Here is a 21,744-nt window from a genome sequence, read left to right as displayed (position 1 = left end):
ATATATATATATATATATATATATATTATATACTTTACATAATACTGTAATTTTACTTATTTATACAGTATATATTACATATTCTTATATGTATGTATATATAACAGCATATATATATATATATATATATATATATATATATATATGTAATATATGTAACACGCATGTACAGTATTGACACTGTAAAGCATTGTTAAGAATGTAATAAGGACATTAATTATAATAGGACATGCGATATACATATGTGTATCATGGTATTATAAGAAACAAAGTACAAAGTGATCAGTTATGAGTTTATTCACACTCTATTTTTTGTCCTTGTAATTTGTGCACACTCTATTTTTTGTCCTTGTAATTTGTGCAGCGGACCAAAGTATTGTGGAAATATATAGAGTAACATTTAGCATTGCTGTTATATGCTTTCTTGGTATGAGTGTACTTCTTTAACATTGAACAATAAAGAATTATATATTGGCGACAAAAATTGTTTCTCATTCTGCAAAACTGATATGTGCAGAAACGATAACAGTCTCTCATTAGTCATTAATAGCTTAAAAATTGCGTGCAGACACGTCAACACCTCCCTCAAGGAGTTTCCATGGTAATGGTAGCAAACAAAACGAGAAAAGAACGGCCGACAATGGATATTTCCGAGATTGGTCATTATCGTTAAAAACTGGTTAAACACTTTAGGATCATCATACAACAACGCAATCATGAAAATTATTACGCGCTCGTGCTTTTTTTCGCAACGTGAAAAAAAAATTGCAATTCTGACAAGTTTTCAATGAAGCAATAAAGCTTACGCGAGCGATCCAATTTGTTGTGCCATTGTCATAATAAAGTTTGATTTTTATTTGAATCGCGTTGCAGCGGCACATCATCAGTGATAAAATAAGAAAATAAAATATGGATAATGTTACGTATGATAAAACCGAGAAAACAATTTTACCCGATTCTTTGCCTGCTAGTACACTTGAAATGCCATCGTGGTTACTGGAAATGACTGAGTACGTATAACATTATTCATATATGTAAAATCTTTTTCTTTTAAGAATAAATTATATTTTATTAATATTATCAGCAATGTAGGAAAAATGAATGTAGATAACGATGCCAAATTACTACAAATGGAGGCATTTTTGACTGATAATCAATATCATTTTAAAAATTCATTTCTCAAAAAGGAAGCTGATGATATGTAAGATATATGTATATATCTTGTACTGTTTTTAAAATATATATAATAAAAAAAAGTGATACTTTGTTTCGAATATTTATAGAAATACACAAGCCGGCGCATATTTAAGTGATCTTTACGATGTTGATGATAATATTAAATTACAAACGTCTGCGAGCAAATCACTGCCAAATACACCAAAAAACGAAGAAGTTGAGAGAAAAAGAATGCGCGCTTGTTCTGCAGTTGTAAATGCGAAACATCGTACGAAAGACGATTTTCGCGGATTAGATGCATATTTAGAAAAAAAGCACCTAGAAATGCACGGCAATTATTTAGCGTCTGATGAAAATTATAATAACAATGTGAGGATTTATGCTAAGGAATCTAACTTGAAATATTCTACGAATGTTCAAGATCCCACAAATACACGATTACATTTGTTGGACGATACTTATTATTCTAACAGTTCCATCTTTAGCATACAGAATGGAGAAGAGCCAAAATTATTATCTAGCCAAGAAATTTCTCAATCTTCTAGTTTACTTAAAAACGATTTCATCAAAAATATAGATCATGCGTCAAACAATGATATAGAAACAGATGTAGAAACAGGTCCATATTTATCTTGAAATCTTATATAAATCTTTTTTTAAGAGGATGCATGAAATATTAAATCTGTCTCTTTCACCTACATCTGTTGTGTTTTGATGATACAACTTAATTTAAATTATTTTTATTTTAGATAAGATTTACAGAAATTTTATTATTCCCGAATTACCATCTGGAAACTCGTTAGTTATCGATATTCTTTCTACCTGGGGCGACAAATATTACATAGGGCTTAATGGCATCGAAATTTTTTCAAGTACCGGAGAACCGGCTAAAATAAAAGAAATCTATGCAAATACGAGCATTAATCAATCGTTGAATAATAATCGTAATCTTCACACTGTAAATAACTTAATTAATGGTATTAATCGAACGAGAGATGATGCAAATTTATGGTTAACGCCTTATTCAAATGGTGACCATCATTATATTCATGTCATATTTGAATTCACGATTACTATAGCAATGATCAGAATATGGGTGAGATTCTTTACAATAATCATAATAAATGTAGATGTGTATATAAAAAAATAGGTTTGATTTTTAATGTTGCTTTTTTTTCAGAACTATAATAAATCTAGAATACATTCCTTTAGGGGAGCCAAAGATGTTATAATTAAACTGAATGACATTACTATTTTTGATGGAGAAATTGCTAAAGCATCCGGGGATGATATGGGTAGCCTTGATTCCTTTGGTGATGTAAGAAATTCTATTGATGATTTTAAATTATATAAAAAATATAATTTCAACTTTCTTAATATTATTAATTATTACATGTGCAATGTATAACAATCTATTAAATTAATTGCAATATATGCTTACTTTTTGTATACTTTTTCTCTTATTATATATAATATAGAGTTATGTGTGTTTTTAAATTAATTTTATATATAATACACAAAAATAATTGGGACTGTGATGTAGACTATATTATTTACGACGGATGAAAATATTCTGGAACTGATATCAAAACATGATAATACATTCATAGAATTCAGTAATGGGACGGATTGCGAGGAGAAAGAAACAATTCGCCCGATAACAGCAACAATCAATGACGTAAGAAAGAGACTTAATGGTATACACATAATATATACATTCGGAGATAAGTGTATGTGTATAATGTAACAATTTGTTTTAGATTACTTCAGCAAGACAGAAAAGTAATGATTCTGTCGAGAATTTTTCCAATTTGTACACCAATAGCAAAATTTACGATACACCTTCTACCGCTCTGTGTTGTAAAGAAGTTCAATTAATTATTATTTCTAATTGGGGTTTACAACATCTGGTTGGTCAGTAAACGTATTATACAGGATATTTCACTTTAAATAATGCTTTAAATAAAACTTTAAATATTTTCGAAGTTGTTTGATATCAAAAATATTTCAAGACAAAAATTAAATAATCTTGAAGAGGATATAATCAAGTTTTTCTATAGCTAAAGATGTTGAAATTATTGTTCAATTTATAGGTCTTACTGGTATAGAATTAATCGGAGATCAAAATACAATAGTTCCATTAGCGGACGCTAATTTATATTGCAATGTAGAAAATACGCATTTAACGAATCTGATTGATGGACATAATGTTACAACTGAAATGGATCATATGTGGTTAGCAGATGTAACAACGAATAAAAGGATTACAATAACTATTACTTTTAAAACAGATGTGTATTTAACAGGAATGCGGATTTGGAATTATAACGCATCTCTGGAATTATCTTATTGTGGAGTAAGATATCCGATACATATAGAGTGCCCCATTTTAATCAATCACCCCGAATAACTTTTTTATTTTTAAAACATTTTTTTCTACAATCAAAAATAAAAAAGCTATTCGGGGTGATTGATTAAAATGGGACACCCTGTATATGTGTAATAAAAAATTTTTATAATATATATATTCAATAACATGTATATTATCAGACATGAAAATTTTTTATTGTAACAATCGATTTTAAGGAATTAATCTTATTTGCTTAGGTAAAACGATTATTAGTTAAACTGGACGGTAAACAACTACCCGATGAAAATCTCGAAGGCTTCTTGTTAAGACGCGCCCCGGGATCTTGTCATTATGACTTTGTTCAAGAAATTAATTTCGTTAATAATCCATCTGCCCAAGTACACCTTTCGGATCAGCCTGTTGATTTAGTTAAATCGTCCGAAGGTATCATTTACATATAAACTGCACACGCACACACTCACACACATACGCGCGTGTGTATATTATAATATACATAAATAAATATATATATTTTTTATTTTAGAACCTACATCTTTAGATTCAAACTATGAAGCTGCGTCAATGCCGCAAGGATTCGTTTATCAAATAATAATCTTCTCCACATGGGGAGACTCTTACTATGTTGGTCTGAATGGAATACAAATATATGATAATTATGGAAATGAAATCAAGTTAACTGCAGATAGTATGTTATATATAATAATTCATACTTGCAACTTAATTGTGATTTTTATATAAAATTCTCTGAAGAAAAAATTTTATATATATATATATATATATATATATATATATATATGTGTGTGTGTGTGTGTACTTTTTCTTCAATTTACATTTATAAATTATTTGTATTCTCTTAATTTTATCAGACATATGTGTTTTTATGTATCTTTTAAATATGTACATAATTTTCATCAATATTTATTCTTAATTTTAGTTGGTTTTTCCTTAATAGATATAGCCGCATTTCCTGAAAGTGTTAATATAATAGAGGGCATAGATAATGACATTCGTACACCAGATAAACTTATCGACGGAATAAATAATACTAAGGACGGACGTCACGCTTGGTTAGCACCTATACTTCCTGGACAAGTGAGCAAAAATACATCATATTTTACAAGATTCGCTATTTAATTTTTTAAATATTTTATATATTTTTCAGACAAATCGTGTGTATCTAATATTTTACCACCCTGTTATGGTATCAACGATTAAAATATGGAATTATGGAAAAACGCCGCAAAGGAGAGTTAAAGAATTTGCAGTAAGAAAAATAAATTGCAATATGTTTATAATGATTCTCTAATTTGCCATTTATGCAAAAATATTTATTATGTTTAGATATTGGTAGACGATCTGTTAGTTTACAATGGAACTTTAGATAAATATAATTCATATGGACTGGTAACATTTGTGAAAGAAAATAGTAACAATGAGAACCTGGTGAACTGGTAAGTCATGTTATGTCAGCAATAAGTCATCAGAAGAAAAACAAGAAAATTTAAAAAAAAAGAAAAAATGGAAGCTAGATCATAATTACACGTTGTTATTACAGTTCGGAACAAGAAAATCGTCTTTTAAATTTACAAAGGAATACTTTAGGTGCTAACTCGTTACCAGACCCTTCTCTTCGTCCACATACATCTTTACAATTTAAATAATCATAATGCTATACATATATATATATTTGTATACATACATGCACATTAGTACAATATTTACAAAATATATTTAAACTGTTTGTGTATTTTTATATCTATATTAAAAGACGTTTTCATTTTTATAATGAAATATTTTGTTTGAATAATTAATAATTACAAAGTAGCATGTACATATATAATAATATCCACATATTGTTGTGCAATTCTGTAGCAATAAATATGGATATTATTTATAAATTCTTGCTTTAGAACTTGTAAGAACATAAAAATTAATAAAAATTCTAATAAAAATTATATATGTTATTGATTGAATCTTAAGAATATCATAAGAATGTTATAAGAATATGTATACATTATAAATATATCACACATATTTAGCTACCTCAATTTTTTTATACAAATTACAATAATTATAATATTTGAATTTGTTCTCTGTTGTACATATGAATAAGTATATTTCATATATTTTCATATATTTAATTATGAAGATAAGACCCGTGGTCTTTTTGTTTCCATCTGTGTGATCATATCTGTTTGGTCTACACTTTCTTCTGGAGGTCCAGTACGTTTTCTTGCTTTTGGAGATGATTGTTTTAAGCATTCCATGTCATTAAATATTATCTGTGCTCCACCACCGCTTGTTGGTAGTATGTCGCCCTATTTGATAAATTGAAAAAAAAAAATTACAGAATTTCCAAATATTAAAAATGCATTATAATTTTTTTTATAGAAGAAAATTTCGTCGTTTCAACCTTAAATAATTTTGTTTCGAGTTCTCCGTCTGTATCATGCTCTTGTGAGACAAGACAATATCTAGATGCACCATCTGTAATCTCCTTCGGGGAAGCAAGTCGCGTTACACTTCGTTTTCTTTGCATCAACGGTTGCAATACAGTCCCGAGTGGCACAAGAGGCTGAGGTCTATGATCGATCCATCGATCAGCGCTTTGCGATCGTCTGTATCTTGGATTTGAAATGGGTATTCTATCCTGTATAAAAAAATTTTTTTAAATTTTTCTTAACTTATATTTTACAACTTGATTTTATTAAAAGATATTTAAAAAGAAGAAATAAGAAATAACCTTTCGTGATATCCTGCCTTCTCTTTCTGGACTAATTACTTTTGCTGTTGATTCTGGTACTTGTTCTTTTGATGGGATTACAGAATCGTCATCAACTAAAATTCGTTTCACCAATCGCAATTTGTCTTCTTTTTCTTTCATTTGATTCTAAATAATCATGAAGAAAAATACATTAAATATTGTAAAATTTTCTAAAGTAAAAAAAAAATGTTAAATATATGGTTGAAATTACTTGAAGGTGTTCACGTTGTTGACGCAATTTGATTTCTAATTCTCTATTCATTTTATCTGTCTCAGCTTGCATTTTTGTATTATATCTTTGCTTCACTCTTTGTTTGTCTATTAAACGTTGATTCAATGCCAAGTCTCTATCTCTTATCTGTATATAAAGATTTTATTTTAAATAATTATATAAAGATTATTAAAGATACACACAGATATATTATACCTACTTCTTGCTGTAAACTGCGTATCGTCTCGTTAGCAGAGTTTAATTTACACAGAAGCGTATCAATTTGTGTTTCCGTTTTACAAAGATGTCCTTCAAATGCAGATATCTAAAAATATAAAATATAATTAGTATATTTTATTTTTATTCACAATAATGTTATTTAATATATATATACACACATATATATATATATATATATATATATATATATAATATACATACACACCTTTCTCTTTTGTTGTGAATTTGCAGCTTTCAGTGAAGCAACTTCAATTTTCAAATTTACGTTTTCTTGTTCCATTATTATTATTTTTTTTCTAAAATCCTCTTCTATAAAGAAAATAAATATTTTATTAGAACATGTTGAACATTAGATTGCAATATTAAATTTAATATATTATTAAATTTAATTTATTAAAACTGAACAAGAAAATGTCTCACGTTTCTTTTGTAAATCTGAACGAAGTATATTACGCTTTTCGATACGTTGTTCCAGGAATTGTATTAGAGAATGTATTATTTGATCATTGTTTGAATTAACAGATTCCAATTGAGGAAATGGTCCACCCAAACTAAAATATAATTTAATATATAATTAATCATTCAAAATTATACAATAATTTATAAAATTAAAAGAAATTTCCTCAAATTAGAGCTATTTAAATTACAATACCTATACACTAAACCTAAATCAATGTCTAAATCAATAGCTTCTGGTCGTCCCTCTTTCTCTAATTTACTCCTTGCTTCTTTGAATATCTAAAAAAAAAATTATGTTATTTCTGAATGATATAAATACTAATTTTTGATATTACCTTATTTGCTTGTCTTCTTCCAGGAGTGAAACCAAGATCCAATTTTATAGGATTTGATCGCACAGTTTGTACTTCTTGAGTCATTTCCGCGAACTTCAAGACTTGCTAAATATAAATTTGTATATAAAGAAATTGTAATTATATTTTTTTATAAATAAGTTTAATCATTTACTATCTATCATCTACTACGTACAATTGTTTCATCATAGTCATCTGCTCTTGGATTTACACAGACTATCATTCTAACTTGTCCTTCACCATCAAAATAGTTTTTGAATAAATGAGTAAGCTTGGAATCCCGATAAGGTACCATCTTGTTTGTACCTTGGTTTTGATTTTCTCTTAAAATTTCCAGACACGAGCGCAGAGTCATCAGCGAGTTATTAATATTTCCTGAATGTATATTTATGATTTAAATAAATTTTTATAAATTTCATAAATATCACAAACGCGTAATGTCTTACCTGCTTCTCGTAAACGTTGACCAGTATTTTTGGTACGATTCGTGCGTTCGCTACCCGCTAAATCTACTAAAGATAGTTGACTTATACACACGACTCGTTTATCTTGCATTACATGTTCACCTTCGCAATCTAAAGGTGCCTAAAATACAAGAAAATATTATAAGCACTTGCAGATTAAGATAACTCGGATATTACGAAAAATCATAAAACAAGTATACCTGTACAAGTCGAATAGTAAAAACGCTATGGGATCTACTTGATTCTGCATTCAGTGCTGTATGTGCAACACGTCTTTTCCGTTGTCCACGTTGAAACAATTCAAAAGCTTCCTCTGCACTTTTCACCTCAATCTCAGTGACAGCATGTACATACATATTTTTGTTGCCATCTTCTCTGACAATTTTACTCTGTAGTGTCCTATATTAAATAAAAAGATTTGTTTTAAATATATATATCAAACTTGTTTCATCAATTCTCTTTTATAATAATATATACACGCGATATACACTTACTTGGATCTAATATCGTCTTCATCTAACAGATCATATACACTGTTATTATATATTTCAACATATGTTACAAATATAGCATATCCATTGTCTGGTTCAATCATCACAGTTTGTGATTCATTACGTTCATGTGCTACTGTTGGATTACTGTCTCCATCGCTGTCCACCTTACGACTGTCAAATTTTTCACAATACATTGTTATACAATCCTATCTAACATAATTATATTTATGTTTATTTCTATATGTTAAGTACAAAAACTTACTATTTGCCAAGTCTTCCTGTTCTTTGCGATATACCTGTATGAAGTTCATGTTGCCTGTCTAACATAGCATCAGCCTCGCTTTGCACATCAAAACCATTCAATTTATCTGGTTTAAAAACAAACTTTTTTGTTTGGTAATTTGTAATAGTATTGAAAATAACATCCAGGCAGCGAGGCATGATACCGGCATCTTGCGATTCCCCAGTCATTGTATATGTCTTTCCACTGCCAGTAACACCGTATGCAAACAGCAGACCATTTCTTCCATGAATGAGGTTTTCAACGAGAGGTAGAGCAACTGTTTTAAACACCTCTTTTTGTGTTGCATCTGGTGTAAATACATGACTGAATGTCGTTTGTATCTCTTTATTAGTTATAGTGCGAAAGTTTACTGCTGATTCTGGCGGCGTCACGACTAGCGTCGTTTCGGAGGTAATTCTCATGCACGACACATCTGTCGAAGATTGCATTGGTCGTAAACGACAGAAAACTTGCACGGGATCCTTAGATATCATATTCGATCCCTTCGGCCGATTAATTGGCTTACGAGCTGGAGTTTTCGGACGTCTGAAATAAGATTCGCGAAGGATACATTTATCTCGTACATATTTCTTTTTTTACATTTCACAAAATACATGTACAAATATTCATCGTCAATGTTGTTTATCGTATGCCTGAATATAATAATAAAATTTTACAATTACTTACGCAGGTTTCATTTTTACACAAGCTACTTGTAGAATGCAATAACACAAGCGTGTGCAGAAATCTTGCTCCTCTTTCTTATCACTTTCCGTTACACATTTCAAATTGAAACTCGCGTACAGATGCTCGGTATTCAGTGCCACCAATCTTCAATTAGCGATATTAGAGATATAGAGAATTTTTCAACGAGAAAAGGTGGATACGATGTCATGCAATTGGTTATCGAATAGAGAATTTAAAAATCTCCAGAATTTTTCTACTTGATAGCCAATCGTATGACATCTCGTTCATGGTATTTTTTGTTGAAAAATTCTCGTAGAACATTATGGGAAATATAGGGAATCGATAAAGGAGGTAGAGATTGGTCTTTCCATGGAATATCGCGTTGCTTGTGATTGGTGCTTCATTTGCTCAGCCACCAATCAGACTCGTCATTCCAAGGTCGATTGTCCAGTCGTTGTGTTTTCTGAACGTAGTCACGTTATGAATAAAATTTAAATTACATTGATGTTTTGCGCGGGATTGCAAAAGCGATTCGAGTTGTATTTAGGTTACCATCGCAAAAAAAATGTTATTTTCAAGGAACCAGTCTACGTGAATGAAATTTACAGTTAAATCTGTCATGATCTGACATTTATATGTCTCAGTTCGAGTCTTGTTTCATGACACTTTTAATAACGATTGTGCACGACTTTGAAACGTAGTGTTGTGTGAGGGGCATGTTTTTCTTTTTTATCGAAATTTCTCGTGTAATATAGATTGTTGAAATTGCATTCGTGAAAATTATTGGCTATGTCGGAAGGTACTAGAGCAATTTCAAGGCCAAAAGTTAGATTCTCCCAATTCTCTGACAATGTACAAAACAAGGAAAAGGACGTTGAATGTAAAGACAAGACAGTTTTGCCAGCGAACGGTCCAAAAATTAAAAGTGTCGTGTTTCTTAAGAAACCTGTTAGAATTGTAGACCCTAAAAAATGTACAACTGTTTGCGACAAAGATATACCACAACGTGATCGTAATATAGAGACTCATTGCAGCGATATTACACCTGAAAATGTTCAAAGTACATGTACATCTAACAAAGATGTCTCAAAAATTGATACTTCAAAGATTTTACGCAATGCAAATGACATCCAGAACATAAAAGAAAATTGCAACACGTTGACATCAGGTAAAAGTCCACAGAATATTTTAAAAGATCATAGAGAAAGTATTCGACAAAAGGGAAAAGAAAACAGAGACACAATGTTGAAAAAAGTTGTATCTGTAAAAAGTTGTAAAGATATGAGCAAGACAAGAGGAGGAAGCTCTCAATGTATACAATCAGTTAAACAAACTGGAAAGTGTAAACTTCCTACAAAAAATAATATACAGAAAATAAGTACTATGGATTCTCAAAATCCAAAGATGACAAAATCATTATCTGCACCAAGCATTTTAAAAAAGACAAAAAATCAAACATTCAAAGGGACAAGTAATGCAAAATCTATTACACCAAATGTTATGCCATGCTACAAGATTGCAGCTAAAAATAAGATATCTCCAGTTAAGAAGACTATATTACGTAATGTATCAGGTCCTAAAATCAAAACTTCTATAGGGCCAGGAATCTCTCATAAGAAGAAAAATGATATAAAAACAAGTGATGCAAATAAAAAACATAACGTTGCATTAGATGTTGCAAAAGAATTGGCACAACCAGGATATAATTCTATTGCATGTACACTTAATAAATTGAAAGAACTTAAACAACAGAAAATTGTTAGAGATATCAATCATTTGACATCTGCACAAAAGAGTTTTATAAGTGGAAAGGTAAGATTTTTTATAGAAAAAATGAAACCTGTTAATATTTTTCTCTAGATACATCAAAATTTGAATCTTTGATTTATTCTATGATTTTATTCTGATATCTTTTTGTAATAGATTTCTACAGCACTGGATTTTCCATTGGACGAGGCAATTTACAAAAATCTAGTAGATTTAAGCATAGATGAGAAACAGTTGCCATCTACTATTACACGAAGTAAAGATCCAGAGCCACGGCAAAAAGATATTACACCAAAACTTTCCGACTTTTTTGTACCTGAAAATACAAAGGAAATTTGCGAGGCTGTGTACATTAAACCTCGAACTCCGAAAATGGATGAAAATTGGAATGCTTTTAAAATAAGTGATAAAATACTTGAATGGAAACATAATATGGATGATGTATAAAATAGCATGCATCTGTGTATTTTTATTTGACAATGTGCAAAATTTTAGAAATTACTAATACGAACAATAAGTACTAAGTAACTGAAAGAGGATATAATAAAAACAATTTTCTAGTAACAACGCACAATTGTAACTTGATATATTTTAATAAAACTAAGTTATTAGAAAAATTATGCAAGAAACTTAATTTATTGTGTTTACATTTAAAATAGTATATTATAAATATGGTCCAATAAAAAATTATTTACATATTTTACTTTTGAAATGTAATTTTTATTGATTTTGCATCAGACTCAAATTCTGATGGCACTGACACAGAATTAATACCATAATATCTTTGTTGCAGATAAAGATAGATACGACAGAGATTGTAAGAAAGACATGTACCAGCCAGCACCATTCCAATTACAAATCCAGCTATGATTATCCTGTTGAGATATTACTGAATTAGTTTTAATTGTATCTAAACTAACATTCTTTTTATATTGAATACATTATATTTACACAGTGATCCATATACTGTAATCTTTGGGGCTGCAACAAACATTTTCATCGCAACACTGTTCCCATGATTCACACAGTCCCCATTCACAATAATGTGCAGTAGCCTGAAAATATAATAGATTAATACAATGTTAATACTGTTAGTACAATTTTTATATATATGAATCAAATTTTATAATTTGTATTAGATGTTGGTATAAGTACACATGTATATAAATTTTTAGATATAAAAAATTATAGTGTTGAAATTATAAAATTATATGTGACGTTAATTCTTACAGACACAGATAGTAAACATTACTCTATGCACAAGAATATTTTTATAAATGTGCTTAACGTACAAAAAATAGAAATGTCAAGAATATTAAATCAATAGTACGATGCGAAATGTGTAATTTACCGGTGAAAAGGCCGAGAAAATCCAAATGAATACAAAAAATATACTATTTGACAGATACTCCATTATGACTCACGAGACAATCACATTGACATTGATTGACATATACAGAAGCCATATTCTCAAGGCATCCACCATAAGTTTCATAAAATCCTATATAGTGAATAATCTAGTTCCCTTTATCATCAAAATAAAAATTTGTATATATATGTAGAAAAATCAATATTTAATGCAAATATACAATATATTACATTTTTTATGGAATGCTTCCCAACAAGAACATACAAACACACGATTGGGTTATCAAATGGAAAAACTTCCGGAACTTTAGAAATTCTCTATTCGGTAGCCAATCACATAACAGTATTTATGTTTTCTCGATAAAGATATTCATGATTTTTCTTTGCATATAAACGTACAATTTTAACGAAAATGTAAAAAGAATCAGTGCAATTTGTTGGCATTTTATTTTATATATATATATTTATTTTATATATATAGAATGTTATTTTTTAGTATCTAAAAAATACGTATATAAATATATTAATATGTATAATTTACCTTATATATTAATTGTCTTATATATTATTATATAATTAACCTTTTATTAATATTTTTTACATATACTATTAATAAAAGATGGACTATTTTTATTTATATAATAGTTTATATAAAATCATATATCAGAAATTAGCTAGTGTCAAAAATTGATAAAAAGTAAACGGAATTGTACATCAATTTCATTATTATTACAATTGATCAAAAAAATATAATACAGTTAATAAATGCGGATAAATACAAAGTGAAATTTATTTGCAAATAAGAAATATTTATAAATAGTGTTATCCTTAAAGATAGTAAGTTAAATAATTTAAAAAATTGCTAAAAACTTTAAATATATATTTTCAGCATATGTGATTAGAGAAATAATTAAACATAAAATTTTCTCTAAAAACTAGACATATCTTTATGAGTGAGGTGCAAAGCCAGGATTGGCTTGATTTTTATGATTCGAAATTAGAAAAGATTTTATTACATTATTAGAATGTAATTTCAAGGTGCAAATTTTCAAAATATTTCTTGTAATTTTTTATAAAAAGGATATGTTGTCTGTAAAAATTAGGAAATAAAAAATTTTTGAAATCGCGCATACATATGGATTTAATATTTCAATGGAAGCAGACATTTTTACATATATAAAACAAGATGAAATTTTAAATTAGTATAATTCATAAAGATTAGATATATAATAGAGCATAAATATAACTTTTCATTTTTTAAATAATTTAACAAGATGTTTGATTTTTATATGATAGAGAACAAGAATAACCATTTCAAAGCTGATTTTGTTAACACAATGATACAAGTTATAATATGTCAATTTTTTTTGTATAGTTCAAGAATGTTAAATTCCTTCTTTACATAAACTTTTAAATAATATATCATATTTATAATTATATACATTAAAATATTATTATATATATATCAGTTATGAAAGTAAAAGTGGACGGTTCTGAATAATAAAAATCATTGTTTTACATTGTTATAAAATATCTTAATACTAATTAATATCATTTGTTGAATTCATTGATTGGAACAGTAATGCAGATTAAATTTTATATCTTCTTTTCTTCTGCACACTATCACTAACTACTAATAGATAATATAAGGGTCTGTCTCAAAAAATATGCCCCATACTTGTTTGTCAGTCTAAAGTCATAAGTTATATCTAATATACATTCTTATAATTATCTTACCCATGTTGTTTTGTTCATTATTCTATTGTTCTTAAGTACAATTTTCCATAATCTTATATATATAGTAATTAAATCTTTTTTGTTTTATAATTGATAAAAGTGCACACAACAAAAAAAACATTAATGTATATCTCTGCAATCAAATAATAAAAAAAAGTACTAACAAAAGATACTATAGAAATAATAATACTATAAAAATTAATTTCTTGCTTATGTATATACACATTTTTAAGTACTAACATATGCAAATGAAGTTTTGATAATAGACATTATGTGTAAACAATATACATTTAAAGCTTTTCATATATATATGTATAGAAAGAATATTCTTTGTGTACGTGAAATCACTTTCTACATATATACATGTACCCATATTTTACCATAAAAATTATTGCACTTTTTAAACATTAACTTTTACAAATAATTTTTTAAACACAAACATTAAGCATGTTCTCCTTTGTTTAGAAAATATTTAATAGCGCTTATAATTCATTTCTTTGACTCTATACTTGTTATATGTTTTATACACAAGATAAAGATTTAAGATGTAAATATTAATTACACATGTTAATCAAACATGTTAACAAATTTTCAAATTCGATAAAATTCTAGAAAAACAACAGCATTAAATAAAATTATTCATATATTAATCATCGGATTTACGAGATTTGAAACCAAAGATTTCTTTAGTTTCGATTCTTTAACACTTATTAATAGAAACGGCAATTATATATTCTTGTGAAAAAATGTATATATGCATAATATACAAAGATAATTATATTTATCTCTTCATACTTTGCAGAAATATCACAATCATATATAAATTTTACATATAGACTTCCCTTCCATTGCCAAATAGAATGTCCAATCTTATAATAATAAATCTTGTGTTAATTATTCATTAAAATCTCTTTCATTTTTCTTTTTTGTTTTATGAAAAAGATTGTTTCTAACTCAGGAGCTTTAGATTATTATTTCAGAGAAGGACAAAGAGATTATAATTTATCAAATTTTCAATCCAACTTACAAATTATAAGTCCATGTTCCTTTTGCTGATTGAATATAACGAAGTGGTGTAATTGTATTTCTAATATCCGGACTTTTTGATCTTCTCACACAGTCTTGGCTTAAAACTCTACATCCCTGGTTCAAAATGACATTATTGTAACCACCACGAGGAATGCTGTCACTGCTGGCTACGCGTCTTACATCATTAATCTTTTTCTCTTTCGACGGTAAATTGTCTAATACAGAGTCTCGAATTTTATGCACAGATTGATTATTTCCAAGTAATTTTGGACTAGGATCGATTGATACTGTTTTTAAATTGTTTGTTGAGCAAACTTTTTCGGCACATTTTCGTCGGATCTGACATTTATCATTATTTTCATCGAATAACTGACGCTCAAAATGATGTTTGTCATTGTTGTAATTTTCATCATTATCAGCATATTGGTTAAAAGTTATTGTAGAATCGAGCGAGTCGGAGAATTCTGGGCTCGGTACAGAAGACATGCTGCCGATTTGGGAAAAAGCAACCGTCCCCTGTGAATTTTGGGGACGGTGTCAGAAACATCATTCTTCTAATTCATCCATTCGATTTCTAACAGCCATTTCTACCACTTCTAAGCTTGGATAATCTAATTCCTTAACCAAACACAGTACAGCTGATAATATATTTGAATTCTAAAAAGAAAAATGTATGTTATAAATATTCAAATTTCATAGATATGTATACTCTAATTTAAAACAATAACATAAAGCATACCCTTGTTACTGGCCGTCTGTGATAATGAAATTGTGTTCTGCATTTCTCTTTTTCTGAATGTCTTACCCAACCGGGTACTTGAGCTACATCTTCCTGCAAATATTAAATAAAAAAATATTAAAACATTAACTTTTTTTATTAAAGAAACTTCAAACGTGTAGCATTTTGTTATGATAATGTTTAACTGTGTTAGAATTGTATTCAGTTTAATATATGACAAAAAAATAATATACAACTTATTCAAGTCTTACCCTTTCATTATGATGAATAGCCATTCTTCTTGTTTGTGGTGTCTGAGGTTGTGGTGAGTCTTCATATTCTACTTTTGTTCTCTCATCATAACTATAATTATTTCTGTCATTACGTCTATCATCTGCAAGTTCATTTACAGCATATTGTGTACGTTGTGATGTTGGTGTATAGATACGCTGAGATACTTCGTTTCCACCATACTCGGAGTACGCTCGCCTCTCATCATAATCCCCATTATGTCGTACTACCGGTCTGTCATCATAATCCTAAAACATTGTTTTCTATAAATATGAATAATGCTATATGTAAATTGTATTCAGAAGAAAAAATTGGTTTACACCAATCAGAATTTTTATCATATTATATTAAAAAATATAACAATATAAAAATATTAACAAATAAAAATATCCTTTTTTTATTTATCCTGAATATATGTATGAATAAAATGTAATTTTGAATATTATAATATGAATAATATATTCGAGATTCAGCCACAGAATCATTAAACTAAAAATTTTTTATATATTTAAAGCTCTATTATATGTCTTATTTGACAATATTATTCATACTTTATTATATAATTATAAGAAATACTAATAAATGATTAATCTTGTGTGACTTTTAATCCAGTTATATTTTTTAAGCATTATTTAAATTCAGGATAAATATACATATGATTCCTAAATAAATATACATATGAATACAGGAATTCAGGACAAATATATATATGATTCCTAACATATGAGCCCTATAAATTTTATTTTGTTAATTATACATTATATTATCCATTTTACTGTTGTCCATTTTACTGAAGCCATGTATAAAGTATGATATGATTAGATGATAGCAATAAGAAAAAAAGACACAAATATAGATTATTTATCATTAAATATCCCCTAAACCAAGCCATACAAAGTCATGTAGCCAGAAAACATGTGAAATATGGAGATTGATATATGTTAAATGAAGGTTTTATTTACTTGTACTTGTTAATAATGATAGTACTGCTAATATGTTCTAAAATATTATTTATGTTATGAATATATTATATGAATGATGAGAATTGTGCAATCACACAAATGTTGATCATTAAGTTATTTGAAAAACTATCAATAGCTAATACTTTGCATCGACAATGTACAATTAGCGAATGTACCTTAGATATTTCAAGAGTGTTAGTGGCCACAGTCTCATTGTTGCTGCGCGACTCTGTACACATACTGTCATCTTTGCTCTGATTCTTTGATTGTCCATTTTGTAGCTGTTAGTGTAATCAGGCAATAAGATTGACTTTAAGTTACATTTGAGTTGCTAACTTTTTTTTATCTAATTAATTATTACAATGTACAATGATAATATCAATTCCATATTTTTGCTACAGAATGATACATGAAAATATTGGAACTGGACATTTATATAAGTAGATAGTAAAAAAAACTTCCCAAAATAGAGTAACTATACATTCAGTTAATAAATAGTTATTTACTCTTGAAAGTGATTATTGAAAGGAATATTATTTCTATTCCTATTATACGCGAATGATATACATGACTGACCTCATATGCATACTGATTATTTTGTGAGTAATGATGAGACGATGATGCACTATAATTTGCGTTTCTTCTGTCAGGGTCATATTCTTCATGAGTGTGTTGTGTTTCATCAAAACTTCTCTGAAAAAACAGTCCTATATATGTATTATTTCACTTTATAAAAATTATGTGACAAACATCTTGTTGATCAAATTATTCTTGTTGAATCAAATGATCCAGTCAATGATGGGAAAGAAAATTGATAAAATAATGTGTTAATTTATGACATTACCTGGTCACTAGCAGAACTATATCTTCTAGGCCGTTCCAATTCAGGTTCTTCAATGTATTCAATTGTAATATCCTAATTTAGTATAAATGTCATTTAGCATTTTATGATGATTGTTAAAAATACATTTAAGATATATGTAAAGGATTTTTTTAAAAATGCATTTTATTTATTTTAAATGTATATAACTTGCTAATTGTATAAATAAATTTTAATAACAATTAAATATGCAGCTATTAATTGCAAGATGTAAAGCATACAAAAAACACAAATTAATTGATAAAATAGTATAAATATTAAATGTATGTGAAAATGTACAATAGCTTAGCATTTTACCATTTACCATTTTTTTTTGTTATTATATTATTTCTAAAAAAAAAAGAGAGAAAGAAAAGAGTCTGTTCTTACCTCTGGAGTTACTGCATCTGATTGTGGAGAAGCATCCATTTCAAGAGGATGTATTAAGGGTCGACTTATTGTCATCGCGGTTTGCACTTCTTCAGGTAATACTACTTTATCATCTAACTTTTCAAGATTTGGCAATGCTCGCAGTACAGCTAATCGATATCTGTCAAAATAACATAGATTAGAAAATTTTATCTATATTGGGATGATGAGAGTAGCTTCATATAGAAACGATTGATTTGTTGGTATGTCTCAAAATCCAAAGCCAATCATCATTATGTGCCTCTTAGAAAGATTAATGGGTTTTTTCCACACAAATAAGCAAAGAATAAATATTGTACAGTCCCTTCTTAAAAAAGTCTGTTATATTAAATATTTACCCCTCTTTTTCTGCACATGGATTTTCACCAAGCCACAAATTTCGTAAATTAGGCAATCCTTGGAGGTAACAAATTTCATTCAAATCTTTGATGTTGTTTCTTCGTATAAATAAATCCTGAAGTTTGTGGCAATATTGAAAATCAGCAAGCGTATTAATATTATTTATGCTGAAAATAATAATAAGACATTTGAAATTAACATTTTCAAATTATATAAACTTCTTTTTAACAATAAAAAAAATATTGATGTTAATAATATCTCCTCATAACAATTCTTACATATAGTATATGTGTAATATATATGTATAATTTTGATGCAAGAAAGTTAAAATTTTTGCACCAATTCAACTTTTCTTTTTTTTTCTTATTGTATATATTTAGATATATGTAATATGATGTGAATGTATGAATCAATCAAGTTTTATTGATATAAGAGAAACCTATGTTGCTATATGTTTAGATATCCTTTTTATTTGTTAATGTCATGTAAAAAAAAATTGTTCTTACTTTAAAATCTTAAAATTACATGACTTATTGCAATAATAATCTATTCAGACTGATAAAAATGTAAATAAGAACTTTTTATAAAAATTAATGAAATTATAATATATTAGAATTTATTAAAAAATTATACACAATTTTTATGCGATATATATTTTTTATATTCTCATAGAAAAAAAAGGATATTATATACATTTTTATTTTTCTCTTTTAAATTTAGCTTGACTGTACTTTCAAAATTGTATATACATTCTCTGTATGATGTATTTACTATTGGATAAAAAATAAAAAAAAATCTTTTTTTGCTTTTGTGGATTTCAGATGTGTCAGATACAGATCTTGATATATATATATATATATATATATATATATGCATCTATATTTTCAAATGACTCAGATGAATCACAATGAATTCAAAGCACGTGTGGGTAGAACAACTTTTGAGGTTGTGGGTTGTGACCATGAGTTTAATACAATCGTATCCAAAGTAGGATACATACGCAGCTTCTATGTTTTCATAAGATAAAAAATATCGTAGATCACAATGATGAAATCGAATAATTTCAGTTCTGCGCAATAAATTATTTGCGCAGAATATATTACTAAACGTCAAAAGGAACATTAAGCTTTTAATTATGCTTTCAAAGTTGCTAATAGTATAATGGAGCAAATTTTACAGATTTGTGTTGCGTCTGTTTATTTCTTACATTGATAATTATTTATACTGTAATTTTAATAAGTCTCAACTTACCTCAATGACAACACCTCTACATTTGTCATCTTTCTTAGAATGCTAACATCCGTTAATTCTGTTCCCCTGTAAAAAATATATACATCGACATATTAGATATATTGTTCAACTTATTTATTACGCATAATTTAATTTTGAAATAGATGATCAAACTTTGTAGACTTTCTGTTAGTGATGATGAAAAAAATCAGATAAAAACATTGGAAAGATTGGAAAATTTTCCTTTTTTGAATCATAACTACTTCTTGTTGTCATGTTGAGATACTTATTCATAAATGTGATCCTGAAACGTACGCCGCATTTGTTCTGTACATCGAGGCAAAAACTAGTCTAGGCGTAGGAATTCGCAAATTTTTTTCCGCCTATTCTTTCACGTGTCTCGGGGGAACGGTAATTAGTCACACCTGGCTGATCACACACATAATCCTCTTTTTTTCCCACAACACAGCGTTGTACGGGAATTTGATAAGGCCGTTTTTTACGATTTTATTCGCACGGATGAGTGCGAACGTATTAATCGCACGAGACGCGAGCGAGTCGTCGCGAATTAATTCGCGACGGAGGTTATACCGTTAAATCGCGACCGATCCACCCGATGTAAATACTCACCAGCAATTGAGCTTCTTCACGGCGGAGAAGTCGGACACTCGCGTGCGAGCCACGACCATCTCTTCGGTTAATTTCACCATCGTGTCATTCACGTCTCGATGTCGTCGCACGACCAAAGATCAAGCTCCGATCGCCCGAGCGAGAAATTCGGGTGATTCACGATCGCCGGGGGATCGTATCTATATCACAGCGAATTTTCTAAGTAACGCGCCGATGCTAACCGATGGCCATGATGCCTCACCGTCGACTAATCGCGAAGTAGGTTGCGCAGCAAATGCTTTCACTGATTCCCTTGCGTCTGCTGTGTTCGTCTGCGCATGCGCACGATAGTCCGCGCAACCGCGTAGAGCGTGTTGTTAATGTGTGTGTGTGTGTGTATGTGATATTGCGCTTATTTCGAGCACCGTACGTTTCTCCGTAGTATTGAAAAAAATATAAATCCTTATTTACATAATCCACTTGTATGGTTTGTGCGCGCGAAGAATAAAAAGAATCGGAAGGAAGAATCGTGAGATATCTTTGTGAACGCGCCGGAACCATTACACCTATTCATTTATCATTTGTGTAACTTATTGTACGTATACTACTATTCAAGATAATTGAAAAAATTGTAACTTAGCTTGAACTTTTATGGTGAATGCGTTTGTTATATTTTTTCGCAATAAATATCACCACGTATATATATGTATTTTTTCTTTAATTAATTATATAGACAAATAATATATAAAATGTTGAGTATACATTCAATTAGAGCATTCAATTAAAGTAAAAGTTCGCTGACATTATATTTCAAAGATTTTCCTGCTTCCGTGTTTGATTTCGAAGAACGTTATTTATCAAGAACAAATTCTTAAATTATTTGCATTTTGAGAAATTAATTGGC

General features: G+C 28.7%; 6 protein-coding genes across 14 annotated transcripts; 2 read left to right on the top strand and 4 right to left on the bottom strand.

The window, feature by feature from the left end:
- The first annotated feature begins 30 nt into the window (after positions 1–30).
- Positions 31–5,486, top strand: LOC145967477 (katanin-interacting protein-like). Of its 5 annotated transcripts, none has more exons than XM_083092407.1 (14): positions 31–1,010; positions 1,085–1,201; positions 1,284–1,795; positions 1,926–2,272; positions 2,357–2,494; positions 2,720–2,854; positions 2,937–3,090; positions 3,270–3,532; positions 3,784–3,970; positions 4,071–4,232; positions 4,482–4,639; positions 4,710–4,811; positions 4,889–4,998; positions 5,103–5,486. In XM_083092407.1, exons 1-14 carry the CDS (start codon positions 910–912, stop codon positions 5,206–5,208), a joined length of 2,592 nt encoding a protein of 863 aa, XP_082948533.1. In that variant the 5' UTR covers positions 31–909; the 3' UTR covers positions 5,209–5,486. The 5 variants fall into 5 exon arrangements, with proteins under 5 accessions (XP_082948533.1, XP_082948535.1, XP_082948537.1 ...); XM_083092409.1 differs by having other exon boundaries at positions 4,500–4,639; positions 5,103–5,484; XM_083092412.1 differs by having other exon boundaries at positions 912–1,010; positions 1,093–1,201; positions 1,295–1,795.
- Positions 4,466–9,620, bottom strand: LOC145967479 (kinesin-like protein KIF23). The gene is made up of 15 exons (XM_083092413.1): positions 9,503–9,620; positions 8,795–9,361; positions 8,533–8,703; positions 8,239–8,437; positions 8,021–8,159; positions 7,750–7,949; positions 7,557–7,661; positions 7,415–7,500; positions 7,183–7,313; positions 6,968–7,071; positions 6,743–6,847; positions 6,523–6,669; positions 6,291–6,437; positions 5,961–6,197; positions 4,466–5,865 (listed from the first exon to the last, which is right to left on the bottom strand). The coding sequence occupies exons 1-15, from the start codon at positions 9,511–9,513 to the stop codon at positions 5,689–5,691; spliced, it is 2,526 nt and encodes an 841-aa protein (XP_082948539.1). The 5' UTR covers positions 9,514–9,620; the 3' UTR covers positions 4,466–5,688.
- A 346-nt stretch (positions 9,621–9,966) lies between these two features.
- On the top strand, positions 9,967–12,406 carry LOC145967480 (uncharacterized). Its single transcript, XM_083092414.1, has 2 exons — positions 9,967–11,314; positions 11,426–12,406. The coding sequence occupies exons 1-2, from the start codon at positions 10,292–10,294 to the stop codon at positions 11,714–11,716; spliced, it is 1,314 nt and encodes a 437-aa protein (XP_082948540.1). The 5' UTR covers positions 9,967–10,291; the 3' UTR covers positions 11,717–12,406.
- LOC145967485 (uncharacterized) lies at positions 11,887–12,780 on the bottom strand. The gene is made up of 3 exons (XM_083092425.1): positions 12,621–12,780; positions 12,221–12,324; positions 11,887–12,144 (listed from the first exon to the last, which is right to left on the bottom strand). Exons 1-3 carry the CDS (start codon positions 12,681–12,683, stop codon positions 11,970–11,972), a joined length of 342 nt encoding a protein of 113 aa, XP_082948551.1. The 5' UTR covers positions 12,684–12,780; the 3' UTR covers positions 11,887–11,969.
- Positions 12,781–13,760: 980 nt separating this feature from the next.
- On the bottom strand, positions 13,761–15,889 carry LOC145967484 (uncharacterized). Its single transcript, XM_083092424.1, has 2 exons — positions 15,402–15,889; positions 13,761–14,507 (listed from the first exon to the last, which is right to left on the bottom strand). Exons 1-2 carry the CDS (start codon positions 15,887–15,889, stop codon positions 14,495–14,497), a joined length of 501 nt encoding a protein of 166 aa, XP_082948550.1. The 3' UTR covers positions 13,761–14,494.
- Positions 15,128–21,139, bottom strand: LOC145967481 (uncharacterized). Of its 5 annotated transcripts, XM_083092415.1 has the most exons (10): positions 20,862–21,138; positions 20,253–20,318; positions 19,001–19,168; positions 18,624–18,783; positions 18,219–18,290; positions 17,951–18,067; positions 17,551–17,655; positions 16,394–16,660; positions 16,143–16,235; positions 15,128–16,060 (listed from the first exon to the last, which is right to left on the bottom strand). In XM_083092415.1, the coding sequence occupies exons 1-10, from the start codon at positions 20,939–20,941 to the stop codon at positions 15,950–15,952; spliced, it is 1,239 nt and encodes a 412-aa protein (XP_082948541.1). In that variant the 5' UTR covers positions 20,942–21,138; the 3' UTR covers positions 15,128–15,949. The 5 variants fall into 5 exon arrangements, with proteins under 5 accessions (XP_082948541.1, XP_082948543.1, XP_082948542.1 ...); XM_083092417.1 differs by lacking the exon at positions 17,551–17,655; XM_083092416.1 differs by lacking the exon at positions 18,219–18,290.
- Positions 21,140–21,744: the final 605 nt, after the last annotated feature.

This window comes from Camponotus vicinus, unplaced genomic scaffold, assembly GCF_025532165.1.
Source record: "Camponotus vicinus isolate PSW18456_S1 unplaced genomic scaffold, iyCamVici1.0 SCAF_2, whole genome shotgun sequence".
NCBI lineage: Eukaryota > Metazoa > Arthropoda > Insecta > Hymenoptera > Formicidae > Camponotus > Camponotus vicinus.
Note: the sequence above shows the minus strand (reverse complement) of the source record. Positions and strands in the feature narration are given on the sequence as shown.